At 39.7% G+C, this 17,013-nt stretch overlaps 1 protein-coding gene across 2 annotated transcripts in view; it reads right to left on the bottom strand.

Moving 5' to 3' along the window:
• Positions 1-16,369, bottom strand: part of pcdh11 (protocadherin 11) — a 114,768-nt gene extending 98,399 nt beyond the window's left edge. For both annotated transcript variants that reach the window (XM_053323751.1, XM_053323750.1), the window contains exons 1-2: positions 15,830-16,369; positions 7,143-9,650 (exon numbers count right to left, since the gene is read on the bottom strand). In XM_053323751.1, coding sequence (XP_053179726.1) covers positions 7,143-9,650; positions 15,830-16,369 — 3,048 coding nt within the window. The remainder of the gene's footprint in view (positions 1-7,142; positions 9,651-15,829) is intronic.
• Positions 16,370-17,013: the final 644 nt, after the last annotated feature.

The raw sequence follows: 17,013 nt of genomic DNA, 5'->3' as shown, positions 1-17,013 counted from the left end.
GCAGTAGTGAATACATTTGATACCATAATTACATGAATATACCTCCTTCAATAATAACAACCTGCCTCATAAGAAGGCAACACACATAAAATTAAAAGCTTTGAAATAGACATAGTCTGTAAAGTCATGACATATTATGACTGGAACAAAATCAAAAGGGCTGCTGGTCCATACAGTAATTTCACTTAACTATATATAGTTTCTCAGACAAGGCAAACAGCCTCTGGTCCAGTCCATCTGTGCATTTCCAATTGACTAAACTGACTACGTCTATTTTAATGAGTCTAATTCCATGGTTATATGTATATGCCTTATCTATCAAAGCAGTCTTTAGCTTATCAATGAACAGGACTATTGGACAACAATGCTGCTAACCCATCAAGCCAGTTACTGGTGTATACTGTAGAAATTATTCTAGTCAAGACATACTGTACCATAATGATCCTATAGGTGTATAGAAACAGTAAAGGCAAATGATGCTCTGAACAAGAGACCAAAAAAAGTAGTAAGTGCACCATTGTGGATTTTCTGTCAAATGTTAACTTATTGCTGTTTTTAAACTGAAGCCGGGATTACCTCTTCATTTTTGTGTTCAATATTTTCTCATTTTAAAAATTTATTTTGTTAGCATAAATAAGTGCACAAAGTCAAGTCATTTTTGCTTAAGCCCACCAACTGACATTAAAGACTGCCTGAGGATTATTATTTTTTTCCCCCCCATCTGGGGTCATTTTAATATGGATCTCACAGGTTAAATCACTTGTGATTTAGGAACTGAAAGCGACGCACAAAAGGTTAGGCTTAGTGCTTTTCAAATCTGCCCTACATAAACAGCTTTTGATTATAACCCGAGCAGTTAGTCTCTTGTGATTGTGGCTTAGCTCAAAGTATTAAACGTGTCCTACCATTCCTTCCAGTGTAATAACGGCATGGCGATCAGTAGCACAGTTGTAAAGAACTACACATGTGATTGTATTGTGGGGCCATGCATGTTTCTGTAACATTAGCCACACTCTTCACTAACAGTGGCATCAAAAGTGGGACAGAATTGACAGAAAAGGTACACTGTGATGTGGGCTCAATACTAATGTAAGTCTACAGGTTGTAGACCTTGCAGCATAAATACAGTCAATAAAGTCATTAGTTCCATGAGCAAGCCCACATAGAGCAATGTCAAATGATACAAAAATCCGAAAGTAAGAAAATAAAATGGCCACCAGGCAGTTTTGAAAACAAGGCAAAGAAATATAATCAATAAATATAAACACCATCAACTCTGTGATAGATATACATACATACATATAAACATACTTTACAGATCTACTGACTGTGTTTGACACCTATTTTACAGAGTGGGTGCTGGAGTGGGACATTTTTTGAGGAGGGTTCAGGGCAAAACAGTATCATCCTCACTGACACAGTTAAGTAATAGCATAGGACTCAATAAAGCATTTCAAACTTCCAACAGATTCACAGGAGGAGCTTTGTCAAGTTTCAGGCAGGCAACATGAAGTGTCTATCTTTTTCTGACATTTTTTTTATCCCCTCCAAGTTCATCTTTTCTGTCGATTGAATGAAGAGGTGGGGTTTGAGGCTGTAGAGATAGTAAAGTACTTGTTTCACCTCTTCAGTTCTTGCCTTCCTTCTTTTCTCCCTCTGCCCCCTCTCTCTCTTTTCTCTCTTTTTCTCTCTTTAGGTAGTGGGAGCTAGAGATTGATTTTAATCCTGTGGGAGCGAGCTGTACCTGTGCCACAGAGTGTGCCATAGTGTGGTGGTTTCAGTGCCGTCTCCTGAAATATAGAGAGACAGACAGATATAGGGAGATTGTAGTTACAATATCATAGAGCTCTGAGCAGCCTAAGCTGTAGCCTTATCAGTGCGAGGCTACACTGAACACTGAATAAAAAATCTCTGAAGAGAGCGTAGAAGATAAAAAAAAAGCATTCTTCAAGGCACGGCTGGCAATCAAGTCATTATCTTGTCAGGTTTCCTTGAAGAATGCTACAGGTGTCACAAGTTTGTACATTTTTCCTGTACTTATCAGAGCATGCAATCTTATCCAATTATCACTCCCAATTTGTCTTTTTTGTCTCCCACCACACTAGTGCAGCACTCTTCATTTCCCCTCAAAAAAGCCATTTGGATCAATTTAGGCCCACTCTTTCGAACCCTTGTCAGTGGGTCTTCTGATATGTACAGAATATGACATTTTGCTATTCCTCAGAGAGTTAGCAACACAACTGCCAATATCTGATTCAGGACGAATCTGAGCTGATAGTGCTTACTTTTGCAAGGCACAGTGATTACAGATGCAATGACTCAACAAAAAACATAAAGGAAAAAAAACAAAAAAACAGCAAACAATGATAAAATAAAATAAATGCCATAATCAGTTGCGGGAATTTAATACTGCCATCAGATTTGATAAGCAAGCCTATTTAGACTTTAAAATCACGGTTTCTACTACTGGCTGTGCACCCTCCTTGAGTCAGCACAAGCGCTTTGTCATCAGACCATGGGTGGCTTTTTTGACAGGCCCATACCTTCACCCATACAAATAATTTAGTACCTTCGTTAAGCAAGAGTTTCATATATATTATTTTATATATATAAAGATAATATCCTTAAATGCATTATAAATAGGGCATACTTAAGTACTCAGGGCATACTTAATCAAACTGTAATGTATGTTTATGTGATACTACGAAAATGCTACTGTATATTGACTCATAGGGGGTCAGTTTTTTAAAGCAGCAATCATATGTGCTCTGTGGCTCCAGAATTATGGGCCAAACTAAAGAATGCCTTTTTATTTACTGTATAAACAAGGTGATGTCTGAGATCACTCAAGCAGGGTGGTACTCATTTGATCTGCCTCTGCTTAAGTACATACTCTCACAAGAGCTCCTCGTCACTGGAGGCAGATTGACCTCTAATATCATAGGGTAGGGGTTAAAAGAAAATGATGAGATGTGTAAAAACTGAGAAGGGAAGGAAGGGGAGGAGGCTTGTATTTGCAAATATTGCTCTCGCTGTATAATGAAGCCATATGGTGGCACAATTCTGTAGTCTCTGAAGTATTTTTACAAGCTTTACTCTTTATCAGCCACATATGTTAAGTCCCTGAAAACATTTTGGTGACCTTCAACCATAAGCATCTCCCCCTGTGTGCCATCCCAATTGTCATTCCATGGGTGAGTTTTTTCTCTTTGCTTTATTTTCAGCTGCTTTGGGTGATTGATTGACAGTGATTTCAGAGATCACTGTAGAATCAAGAAAGCGCTGACTGTGACTTTGATGGACAACAAGGAAAATAAGACAACCTTCTTTGCTTTTAGATCCCTAGTATTAGGTTTAGGCTCAAGAAAAAACAAGTAGCTGGCATTGGCACACCCAATGATGCTTTTGTTTAAACTCAAACAACGCTTGAAATTGTCTCTTTGCTAATATTCTATTTTGCTAATAAAATTTCCTCAGATAAAAACAACAACCAAATGTTTTTAAGAATTGCTGTTTTTAAAGGAGACCTACTATGCTCATTTCCAGCTTTTTTTTAGGTTTTTTTTGGATCCCACTGAGTAGATTTGTATGAATCCCAGTTAAAAAAACAACCTTATTTATCTTATACTGGCCTTTTATGGAGCTCCTCAGTTCAGTCAATCTCTTAAAAGGTAGTCTTAGCTCCTGTCCCTTTGAGGCCCCCTCTCCTGGTGAGCCCACTCTGTTCTGATTGGCCAGATTTTCGGAAGCCTGTTAAGGGGCAGCTGTATCAGAGTCGTGTCAAGTTACCACCAATGCAAACCCAAAATTTCCTGCTTTACTGCTTCATGTTAAAAGCTTTTAAATTACTAAATATCATGAAACTTTTGTGTGAAGAATTTACAAGATATTAAATGTGTTCCTTACTGAATTAGCAGAGCTCTATTAGCTGTGCTAAAAACCAGTCGATATAACAACATGCAGAGATATTTGGAACTATGTTTTCAACAGATCAGTTAGAAATAATGCAGGCTCGTCTGCAACTCCTGTCGTATGCAAGAACTGCAGATGACCAGCTCTTCATCAAAAATCTCACTGTTTTACTTTGCTGTGCTGTGTAAGGGGAAAAAACACTCATAGTGTGTAATGGATCAGTGTAACTACTCCAAAAACAATGGGAAAATGCCATAATGTTAGCAGAGCAGTAAACTTGTGCACTGCACATAGAGCAGATGACCAGAAATACATCACAAGCCAACATTGGCTCAGGTTGGAAAAAAAATGTTGGAATTTGAGCATTTAGAGTAGTCTGTAGTCGGGCTTTTTAGGATATTATACCTTATTATTTGACATTTTGGCCACCTTTAATATGAACACTGGACATTGTAACATTATATACATGACTGAAAATAAGGACAAGCATAATAGGTCCCCTTTAATTGTTTTTTAGTCTTTGAAAATAGATTTAGTTTAAAAAAAGCACAAATATAAAATAAAAGTACAATAGGATAAGTCATTTATTGTCGCATCACTTCGGACCCTGAGAAAAAGACTCACCCAAGGATAGTATGTGGCATCCCTGATAATCTTTAAGGATGACTGTCTTTTTCCTTCTTTCTTATCAGCCTCATTCGAAACCTAATTACAGTGATTTTAATCATACTGTATTACGAGTGATTAACCCTTTAGTGCATTTAATTAACCTTTGCAGCCACTGATTCTCATCAGGCAAAGCTTCATGCTATTTTTTCCATGACACAGGCTTTAAATAAGCACACTTAAAACTAGTGGGAAATCTAATGTCTAAAGTGGGAGGCATCACTTGTCAATTGCTCAAGGGACAGAAAAATGTAGATGTATTATCAGCTTAACATCACTGAAGATATGGTTGGTGAGTAGAACCGATGAAGACAGATTTTTCTTGATAATATTCAAATACTGGGATTATATGTGACACCAAAATATGTGAATATTATACGTGTTAAACCTGTGTTAGAGAAGTGAATAAATATACATGGGATATAATTAGATATAAACAAAAGCTGATGTAGCAAAATTCAGAATTGGGAGGATGTTTACTAATCACATATTCAATCATTTCAAATGATTCTTACAAAAATACTCTACTCTGATCAGCAACATAAGTCAAAATCAATTTAAATCCATGATGCATAAAATACAGGATGGATAATAATTCAGAATTGTAGAACACAGACTGAATATGTCTGCATATTTCAGGGCAGTCAGTACCAGCAAGAGGGGAAAATCCTTCTGACAACTCGTCAGTGTGTCGTATAAACACATTATGAATTGAATCTTTGGTACCAAGGGCATGTAGTAGGCTTATGTATAATGTACCATGGCAGAGCATAGCTTTTAACCAGGGTTTTAAAATAAAAGGTGGATGAAGGAAATGACTATCAACTCTGTGTGGGTGTCTTCATAAATTATCCTAAGCACAATACTTCACGGGATCAACAGTCATTTACCAAAACTATGCCACGAGGAATTTTAACGCTTGCTAGATGTCACACAGAAGCATACTGGGAGCAAAAAGGCAAGAACAAACCAAGGATCTGAAAACCGGGTGCAATATGAGGCTAGGCATAAACAAAAGCAAACATCTCATCAAACAAAATCAATTATTGATGCAATATCATGAAATGTATCCAAAATTGGATGAATGGCAGATGTGATAATTATGATCAAAACAGTAACAGAAATGAAAGCCAAAGCAACCGAGCAACAACCAAACCCTAAAAAAATCTTAAAAGAAACAAAATGAAAAAAAGAAAGAAAAATGGTTGAAAAAGCCAGCAAAATCATCTGGATGTTTGACACTGAGTAAAAACTATTGCAACACACACAACGATATGAATACAGTAAATCGCTATCCTGAGCATAGACTAGTCAGTCTTGATTAATTCCATTGTGCTGGTATTAGCAGGTCAAATATCAGCATGTACATACTCATGATGATAGCGGTACTTAATGTCCCCTCTACAAAAAAGTATATAACATCACAGCAAACCTTTGTTGTGATGTCATTACATCAATGTGAGCCAATTTAAACAATGTACAGAATGCGTATCTACATATGCCGTTTATAACAATAATTGGGGTCATTAAAGTAGAGCATTTATGAGCTAAATGCAACGTCGGCCTGGCAGGATTTTTATGGACTACTGCTCCCTCGGTGTTTAAGTATATTGGTCTCAAGGCTCTGCGTCACCTTGACCCCCTCCCCCACCCCAAGCAGTACTCAGTCTTCCCCACAGCACTCTGCTCTGGCTGTCAGCACTGAGCAAGGCCACCTCTCCTTACCTCTGATTTACATTTATTTCCCTCGCCAGCTTTTATTTATTGGGGCACTTCGCATTTGGCACATACAATATCTCTTAGGGAATCATAAGCCCTTTGCTGTACCTTGGCATTCAAATGAGCTTCTCTCACACAAAGCCTCACAGGCACAGTTAAGACAGCACTTAATATTTTGAGGACAGAAGCCACAAAAAGTGGATTATTCATCAAGTTGTTTTAGCACTTTTTGTGTTTGTGTGCTGTTACCTTCAGACTTTTTGTCTAAATGAATTGTGTCACTTTAGCTGCTGTATTTATTTTGGACTAGGTTTGTTTAAACGTGTCAGTCAAATATATTAGCACACAGCTTCATTCGCCCTTGACCTCAAATGAATAAGTAGAGTTCAATCTTCTCAATCTTTCAATCTTTCTATCCCAGACTCTTCTAAATCAGGCTACATTGCCACAAACAACGCTCACTTAAGTTTAAAATAGCTAGCCAACATTATAGCACTGGTGCAATTAATCTTTTGAATATGAAATAAACCTGCACATCTACTTTTGTAAATTATTTTTTCATTGTGGTTGCTGATGGAGGAGGGTGAGTACAGGAAGTACAGTGAAAGGTTTGCTGTATTAATTGAGGAAAATTCAGTTTTATTCTTTCATTTTGTTGCCATCCTTGAGCATACTCATATTCAAGTGCAAATGACATTCATGTAGACATGGTCATGGTCGGTCTGGGAAAATCCCCCGGCTCCATGCTGCCACCCTCCCCCATTCACATTGCCTACCATGGGACAACAAGGGGAGTGTGAGTGGGGACTAGTGTGGGTGGGTTTAAAAAGGAAGTCATGAATTACCTGTCGGGTGGTGATTTGCCCCGCAGTCTTGAATCCCCCCTGACAGCTGCACTCTGAGACACTGTATGGGTCGGAGCTAGTCGATGAGCACTTGGAGAGTGAGTCACAGCCCACCACGAATGTGTTGTCCAAGGGGAGCTCCTGGATCACATGGTGTTTCTTTGGGGCCACTGGAGTTTCCGGTTTAATTTGAAATGTAGGTTGAGGGGATGCAGACTTGTAATGCTTGGCTAAGTCTGGGCTGTCAGGTTTGAAGGTGGTGGGCGTGGTAGCCCAGTTGTACTTCCCCATGGTTTGCTCCTCTAGCTCCACAGGGAGATCCAATGTACCATTAACATGCTCATGGGTGGGGTCGTCAGGCTTGGATTCATCTATGGTCACAAAGTTCAGGAGGAGGTTCTTGGGTGATCGCTTCTTTCTCTTCTTCTTCTTCTTGATCTGACGGTTCTCTTGGTTTGGCGACACCCATTCACCACTCTGCTTGCCCTTCTGTACCACTTTGTGCCTGGGTGTCTGCCGGCAACGCACCAAGGCAGTCACAAATATTACCAAGATGACAGTCATGGTCCCTGCTATGATAGCTATGACGACAATCACATATCCATTAGCTTGAGGTGTTACCTCACTGTCCCCTATGTTACGGTCCAAGGGTGTCTCCATACTTTTTCGCAGCTGCTCTTGGATAAAGGTAGCATTTGAGACAGTGTCATTGACAAACAAGTGAATAAGTGCAATAGCATGTAATGACTCAGGCTGGCCTAGATCCTTGACCTTGACGACCAGTCTATGTAGCCCCTGATCAGCCGCCAAAATTTTCTCCTGCAGTGTTATGTTACCCGTTGTTTTGTCAATGGTGAAGAGACCTCGAGGGGAGACCCTAGACGTGATGATGATGCTGCTGATAATACTATACTGCAGCTCAGCATTCATACCTGTGTCATTGTCAATGGCAAAGACTCTTGTGACCACAGCACCAGGGGTGGTGGTGGTCCGCACTAGGTCATATGAATAATTGGAGGATGGGATGACGAACACAGGGCGATTGTCGTTCACATCAACTACATTTATAGTGACCTTGGCGTAGGAAGAGCTCGGAGGTTGACCTCCATCAACTGCCTTGACCATAAATGTGTATGAGCTTTGCTGCTCCCTATCAAAAGTGATATTGGGTTTGATCACACCAGTCTGGGGGTCGATGATGAAATTATCTTTCCCATTCAAAATGGACAAGGTTATAACAGCATTATCTCCTGCATCTGCGTCTGTGACTGTGATTAAGCCCACAGTTCCATAGAGAGGCAGGTTCTCAGGCACATAGAAGTTATATTCAGGGTGTGTGAAAGCTGGGCTGTTGTCATTGAGGTCCTGGACGATTAGCCTGACAGTGACATTGCTCTGCAGGGATGTGGAACCATTGTCCCTTGCTATGACAGTGAATGAATACCTCTCCTGCTTCTCTCTGTCCAGTCGTTTGCCAACAGAGAGGATTCCTGAACGTCTGTCTATGTTGAACCCATCAGGCGCATCAGGGCCGAGAGTATAAATGATCTCAGCATTATGTCCACTGTCTGCGTCAGTGGCGCTGATTTTTATTAACTGTGTGGAAGGGTCATTATTCTCCGGTATGGAAAGTTGGATTTCCGGCTGGGGAAAGATGGGTGCATTGTCGTTCTCATCCTTGATTTTAATTAAAACCATAGCTGAAGTGTTCAAAGGAGGCGTCCCCCTATCCGAGGCCACTATCTTAATTGCATATTCTCGCGTAGTCTCATAATCTAGGGGGGCAGCTGTCTCTAGTAAGAATTGATCATTAAAGACAGGCTTCAACCGAAAAGGAACATCATGGTCAGTGTAGCAAGCTACTTTGCCATAGAGATCTGCGTCCTTGTCAGTAACAGTAATTAGAGCTATTTTGGTGTTGAGAGGTGCATTCTCAGACAGCAGAACAGTCCCATTAACCAGGTTGATAATGTAACGAGTGTCTATGGAGGGAACATTGTCATTAACATCTGTTACATTAACAATCACTGTGGCTCTGGAGGGGGTGGAGCTGCCATCACTTGCCAGAATGATGAGTTTGTGGACAGGCGTTTGCTCCCTGTCCAGTGGCTGCTTTACAGTGATCAGTCCTGTAGAGCTGTCAATGGCAAAGTGCCGTCTTGTTGAGGCAGAGATCTGGTTGCTGAAGGCAAAATGAATCTGTGCGTTAGAACCAAGGTCTGCATCTGTGGCATGGAGCTGAACAACTGATGTCCCCATGGGGGCATTCTCGGGTACTGTGATCTCCAGCTCACTGTCCTTAAAGATGGGACGATTGTCATTGACATCAGAGATGGTTACTTGAAGAATGGCAGTGCTGGACTTGGGAGGGTTGCCACCATCCTCCACCTTTATCTTCATGACAAAGGTGTCCTTCTGCTCACGATCCAGGTTCTGCTGAACAATTAGCTGTGGCCACTTGTCACCCTCAGGAGTCTCGATGATGTCTAAGCCAAACTCGCTGACACTCTGCAAAGACAAGACAAAAGTTTGAGTTACTTTCACTCCCTATAACCAAAAAACTTTTTGAACTTTTGGTCTAACTACAAAACTATGGAAGGATTCATCCTCTTTTTCTCACAGTCCTCTTTACAGAATTTATTTTTTTACCTTTGTAGTTTTTTTTCTTGGTTTGTTTATTTATTCATTTTTCATTTAATGCATGTGTCTGTGGATAGAGGGTGCCATATGTTGTGTCAAAGTCCTTTTTATACAAACGAACTGAACTGATTTATTCGTACTATAATGAATAAGAATATCTGATTATTTTAGGTAACAACAAAGAATGCTACAGAGATATATAAATAGAGTCTGAGACATAATCATTCTTGTTTTTAAAAGTGCAGATTTATCGGTTGTCTTAGAAAGCCAGAGCAGGTTGTTGAGGTTTTTTCTTAGGTTACTCAGGTTCATTTTAGCCCTTTGGATCAGGCTTTCAGGGATTGATAAATGTCAAGAGCAAATTTAATAGCCTGGGACATTCGTAACCAACACAGCTGGTTCTTGGCTCTGCTCTGCTCATCTCAATCTCAAATCAAAAGCATTTTCAAACAAGCTAATCATTATTTTGTGTCAAAGTTTTATTCATTTCTCTTGTAGACTATACAATACATACTCGAGAAATGGAAAAAGTCATTTAATTAATCCTTAAAATGTGACCAATGATAGTGAATCAAGTCCCACCATCTCTCCTTGCAACTACCACTTGAAAGGATTGATTAATCTCATCATATTTATTCTGCCTTCACTAAAATTGGATTTAATTCTACCTTCCTATCTTGAGTCAAGTTAGAATAGAGCAGGCAGCCTTGAAACATTTCAACTTAATAATGCAACAGAAACAGCTAAAAACCAACCAATAACCTTCCAATTTGAATACACTGCAAGACTAGATCACTATAGATTAGGAAAAGGGGAGTGAAAATGCCGCATATTAGGAAGGTTTTTGTTCAAAAAGGGCTAAATCACGGCAAAAGTAAAGCTGGAGTAAAATGAAAACAAATGCATAGGTAATCCCCATGAGAAACCGAAAGGAACTGACACTGGGTAATTGCCTTCCACCCATAAAATGAGCACTAATATTTACAGTTTCAAATGGAGTATGGTATGGATTCGTAAACAGTTCCAATTTAGAATAGAGAGGAAGGATAGGAAGGAAGAGAGAGGTAGAGACAGAGAGAAAAGTGACAGAAAAAGAGAGAAAGAGAGAGGAGTAGCAGGGAGGAAATAAGAAGATCAAGCCCATGAATGAGCTGCATGCACATTATGAAACAAAGAACCCCTTTGAAGCTCTTTCAGTCAGTAGCAGTTTCATGGTAAAACAAGAAAAAGCATCCTCTTTAAAGAGATAAGCTTCATGCTGCACATAATGTTGGAAGAGATTACTCTGTCTAGGCACAGCTATCAAATGAGATTAAGATATATACATTCTCCTTGTTCAAGGAAGGAACATTTCAACCAAATTGTGAACACAAGTAGGTTTTAAAATCTAGAACCATCCTTGTGCCAATATAGTGTTGTAGCCGACACAAGGAAACGTGCAGCGGCAGCATGTAAATTATTGTGTACTCTGAAAAATTGCTTGCCTAGGAAATGTTGTCAACATATCAGTGATTGACAGAACTACTTAAAACAGCCAACACTGCAGCAATGATCTTTCAGACCTTATTTTGTGATCCTTCTGGCAAGCAATAGTCATACAGGGATAAATAGACACGCCATATATAAAAATGTGTGGAAATGTAGAGAAACAGCCTTATGGATAAACTGTGCTAAATCTTTATGCACATTGCAGAACAATTTCTGGCATAACTGAAAGGTCCAAGACAACATTCAGAGGGCTCTATTGCTAAGCACTACTCCATCCACACAGAGCTCCTCAATCCTCAGTTGTTTGAACAGTTCACAGATACGGTACAGTAGCTGAGTGTCTGCACACTGATATTTGGCAAAGCCTGATGTTAATAGTAGGATGTTGAGTTAGGATGTGTCAAAGGGAATGCTGCACAATGATTTATGAGCCAGCATTTCCTCTATGCTTTTGTCTTGGTTTCACACAATTTTACAACTGACAAGACAGCACTCAGCGCATTTCAATAAGTTGAAGAGAGGTATCTCTCAGGCTGTGCATCCTCCTGAATGCAAAATTAGCCTGGTGGATTGTGATAAGATCTAGGGCGGGCTAAGAAAAGGCCAAATACTAGCATGAATCACTCACTGGAAACCCTAAGGCTGAGCAAGAGGGACGAAACAGTCTAAACTGCTAAGTGATTATGTTATACTATGCTTCACTGTTTCACCACACATATATCGTACAGGTGCCTGTCTTTTTGAACTTTATATGTTGCTATAGTAATAAGGGAGTAATCAGGGCACTATATACTGTATATGGGAAATGTGCAGTACACAAGAGGTGGCTAATTTAAATGAAAATGATTGAGGGACACTGACAGAAGCAGAGGCAGATGATGATAAGGGAAGGATGACTCTGAACCTCATTCTGCAGATAGTGCCTCAGATTATCAGTGGATGCATCTTTCAGTCAAGTTGATGACCTTATTAAAACTCAGAGGAGACTGAGATTGGGCTGTGAATATATCAGGAGGACTCTAGTCACGGTGATGGCCATGGATGGGGCTAACTGGGAAGGGTTATTCATCACGAGCTATAGCACCTCTTTATAATGCTGATAGAAACTCACTCTCTCTTTGTCTACCTCTCTCATTCCTCCTTCATTCTTTCTCTCCATCCCTCATCCATTTTTGCCCCTAGCCATGATCTCATGCATATAATTAAGACAAAAGAAGCTGGGAATTGTTTGTCTCTTTTTGTCAACCCCGAGAAAAGGATAATGTGTCAAAATAAGATGCTAATGAAAACTGGAAATTCTTGCCCCAAACTCCTAGTTACTGCCTATAGGCAGCATGCAATGCATTAATCAAAAAATTCTTGCTACTCAGGAATGGAGCTTGAATAAATTTTGCATCTTCAAATGCAAAGCTAGATTCAGTTTGCAAATAAAATTATTCAAGTTCAGACTTGGAGTACCAGTAAAAATACCATTCCATCCACTTAAATATCTTAGGTATATTTCAGATAGACATGTAGTAACCAAGTGGATAGCAAAACACCCCAGGAAAAAACTAGGTAGGTGGCAAAAGGTTAAGTCCAAGAGCTCTCCAGATTACCAAACCAAAATACAGACATCCACTTCATCATCCTGTTCATCAGTAAGGCATAGCCTAGCAACACATTGATCTACACAAAATTACTTGAACAAGATGCCCACTCTAAATGTGTCTGAAGATGCTGACATAGATACAATTTGGATTAATCTAGTGTGTGATGCTGCAAAATCATACATCACTGGGATAACGAAAGAGGCCTATGTCTGAACAGCCAAAATTCCAAGCAAAACCAACAGCAGAATCTCAGTCTTAAGTAAGTTTCTGTGTGGGCTTTGAATATGTAAAGTGATAGAATCTGCTTTCATGGGGGATCCTCCTCCATCCATGCATGTGATTGCTTTTTCTGACCTTGACCATTTCTTAGGACGCCTTCTCTGCAGTTCAGGTGACGTAACCCACCACTGCACTACACTGATGACAGAGTTTCACTCAAAGTGTGATTACCAACCATTATTCGTGATGCTGGAGCACTGTGTAGAATTGAATTACCCATTGTCCCTCTTAGCTTCGGAAGAAAGGACAAAGTTGCACAAAAAGAGACTACCATGTTTCTTTCATTTGTGCTGTATGTTGACAACTCAGGCATGCTACATGTGGAGTGGCAGACCATTGAGTGTGGCTCACTGTGCTACACAATGGTAGCAATTTCAGCATTGTGCCCTGCACAACACAAGAAAACTGGGCAAACTATCATTCTGGGGGAGCTTCTGAGACAAATCTCACAGGACCATACAAAGATAGTCCAAGGGTGGCTTAACGGCTAAGAGCTATTCTAGGAAATGCTTGCACATTCCTTCCCCACTAAACCCTGGGCTTTCTCCTGCACTCGTGAAATAAAAAATACCAAAGGTTGAAAATGTCTCTGACTCCTTTAATGCTTCTCCCTGAGTTTTACTCATATGGAACCTGGAACACAAGGAAATTAATCTTGAGTACAATGAGCATATAATGAGAAGAACTAAATCAGAGACGCAGTGCCAAGGATGCTCTAAGAAGAATTTCCTGCAAAAGATAATACAACCACAGCCTAGGCGAGGGTTTTTAGAAAGCTTTATATTGTGAAAAGGGCAAAGAAAATGATTGCAGATGATCATTATAATAAGCAGAACATTTGCTTGGTGATTTTCCAGGCATGAACAATTCAGGACACTGCGCTGGAGAGGGCTTGGCAGTGGGGAGACTCTTTAAAAATGCAAATTGGTATTCAAGGCAGACACGGACAGCAACGATTCTGTTCATTCCAACCCAGTGTTAACTTCATCTAAGACTCCAAGATGGACTTGTCATTTCTGTCGCGCAATATGCTCTCAAATCCAGTAACCTTTCTTTATTTATCATGTTTAGGCTTTCCTCCAGAGTGCTTGCATCTCCTTCTTTAATTACACTTCATTTGTAAGAGCTCATGTCATCTCCAATATTCATCTATCCACAAAGCATAGAGTGTTGTCTAGACTATAAATGAAGAATGCATGATATTATCCTACTTTTCTGGATTTAGGACTGACTCCATTACGCGATTGGGAATATTGCACTGCAGTTTAATAGGGCATCAATTAGATGATAAGCTTTCCTAGTTCTGCATGAGACACCTATTAGTATATTACAATACATTCCTTCTCACTTGCTTTAATATGTTAACCCAGCACATGTAACCTGTTGTAAGACATTGAACAAAAATCTCTACTGCATGTTCTCTGATATTATTCTACATGGTGAGAACTTTTCTTTCTCTCATAATGAAATGAAGCATAGGCAAGTATTAATGGCTGGTGTAAAACATTGTAGGCTTCATGACATATTCCAATTTATGAAAAAGTAGGTCATATTTTCAAGGCAGACTCAAATTTAATTTCCTATATGGAAATACACTACAGCCCTATGGCACTATGTTGCAGGTTTACAAGAGGAGGAGGGTATAAGTGTGGAAATTTAAATCATATTACATGAAGACAACATGGGATGAAAAAGCTGGGAAAGACAAATAATGTAAAGATTCACTAATTAAAAACAGTCTTTAATAGGACCCAGTGCATCAAAGATAGCAACCCCCATCCAGACAGGTGGCATGCTGCAGGCCTATCACTGAGTCAGAGCTTTATAGAAAATGCGTTTGCTGACTAATATACTGTCTGTACTGGAGACAGACAACCAATGACTTATTTTAAAAGAAAATTCACTGCTTCCTAATACTTCCAATTTCATCTTTATGTAATTCTTTCTCAAAGACAGGTTGTTACATTGGTCTTTAATTTATCAAATATATTTTTGTAATTGTTCATTGCTTGCATCTTGAAAAAAACAATTAATTTTACTAAAAGCTATTTATTCTATTAAGTCCACCCAGAAAACCAGTAACTTGTAGACTGTTCCAGTATGATGAGGCTTCTGGTCCATATCAATATCCTTCACTCATTCACCATTGAACTAAATGAATTTGTACTAGATGGCTTTTAGTTTAGACATGAGATTGCGTATAATAATAGACTCCATCAACTTCAATTCTAGTTGAGTTGCTGTTTAAGAATTACTTAGGAATTCAGCTTCAGGGAATTGAGTGCTTTTAATTATCAGTTAACTGATTTATTCATATAAAATAAGGCAAAGTTATCAAATAGAACAGGTATATATCACATAAGAATATGTAGGAAATGTGATTGGCATGTACTCAGAAACTGTAGCAGGCCTCTGTTAGAAACAACAAATAGGCTATTTCCCACAGTGATTTAGAAAAACAGGCTCTTTTTAAATATATGTAGTCACATAGGTCACATTTACAAGAATGAAATGGTTGGAATGGTTATCATAAATATTCTTCCAACTACAATAGCCCCCCCCCCCCCCCACCACCACCACCACCACCAAACAACACCATCATCCATAAAGTTAGGATAACTGAAGCCACTCTTAAACATAAAAAACAAAACAAATATGTGTGAGAAATTAAACAGGAGTGATCCTCACCTTGACTAGTTCATAATGTTGGATTCCATTGATCCCTACATCAGGGTCAAACGCTGAGGGCACTGGATACCGGGTATTGATGGCTGTGTTCTCTGGGATGGAGATGTTTATTACAGTGGACTGGAAAAGGGGCGCGTTGTCATTCACATCCTCTATCAAGAAACGAATCTTGACCAATCGGAAGATCTCATCGGGTAGCACGGCCACCTCAATCTCATAGTAGCAGCGTTTCTCAGCGAAGACGCCCGAGCATAGCTTCTCTCTGTCGATTCTGTGATTGGTGGTAAAGATCTCCCCCGTGTTGGCCTCAACCCTCACCAAAGGCACGTCACCTGTCTTGTACACAGGCTTGAACTGCAGCGGCGAGGATAACCTAATGTTGGGGTCTAGGTTGAGGTCTAGGTCCTTGCGCAGGTTCCCAATACGGACGTTCTCTGGCTGCTCCTCCTTCACCGTGTAGTCCCTCTCCTGGGCCAGGCATAGCAAGACCATGCAGGTGAGCAAGACCACCAGCACATGAGCCTGACTTGCTAAGTCCATACTCAAGAGTGGATGGAGCTTCACCTCTACAGCAGCAATTCTGTCATGAGAGAGGGAGACAGAGAAAAAAGAAAAGAGAAAGAACACACAATGTCAATGCACAAAATTACATAGAATTCAAATTCTGCTGTAATTAGTACTATTTTCCCTCATGGAGAGTTTTCATACTTGACCTATTCATCCTAACTAGTTATGAGCCCACATCCTTCCCATGTCTTTGAGAGCAAATTAATCGCAGTTTTACACAATTAACCTTTGATGACATCCCCTGAGCAAGCGGACACGTAAAGGTTAGTGGTTCACGTATTCCATCAATCCATTTCATCGCTGTAATGAACCATTTCATATTTGCATTGAGAAGTATGAGATTATTTGAGTTAACTGTTGCAATAAAATAATTTGCTATGAAAGCTTGTTCACAAATGAATGTGTATGACACAGAGGAAAACTTAATTTCATATCTGAGTCAGTGTGAGACAATATGGTGCAGTGGTGTCTTCATGAACTGTCCCTCGAATCAGCTGATTGGGATGTAGTAGAACTGAGCCTCAAGCATTGGTATTTGCATGCATGAACACATACACACACTTGCAGTTGTACTGCTTGATAGCAGCTTTTAATGGAGAGCCTCATTTGCTCTGAAT

This window comes from Scomber japonicus, chromosome 8 (genome assembly GCF_027409825.1).
Source record: "Scomber japonicus isolate fScoJap1 chromosome 8, fScoJap1.pri, whole genome shotgun sequence".
NCBI lineage: Eukaryota > Metazoa > Chordata > Actinopteri > Scombriformes > Scombridae > Scomber > Scomber japonicus.
This window is presented reverse-complemented; position numbering and strand designations above follow the sequence as displayed.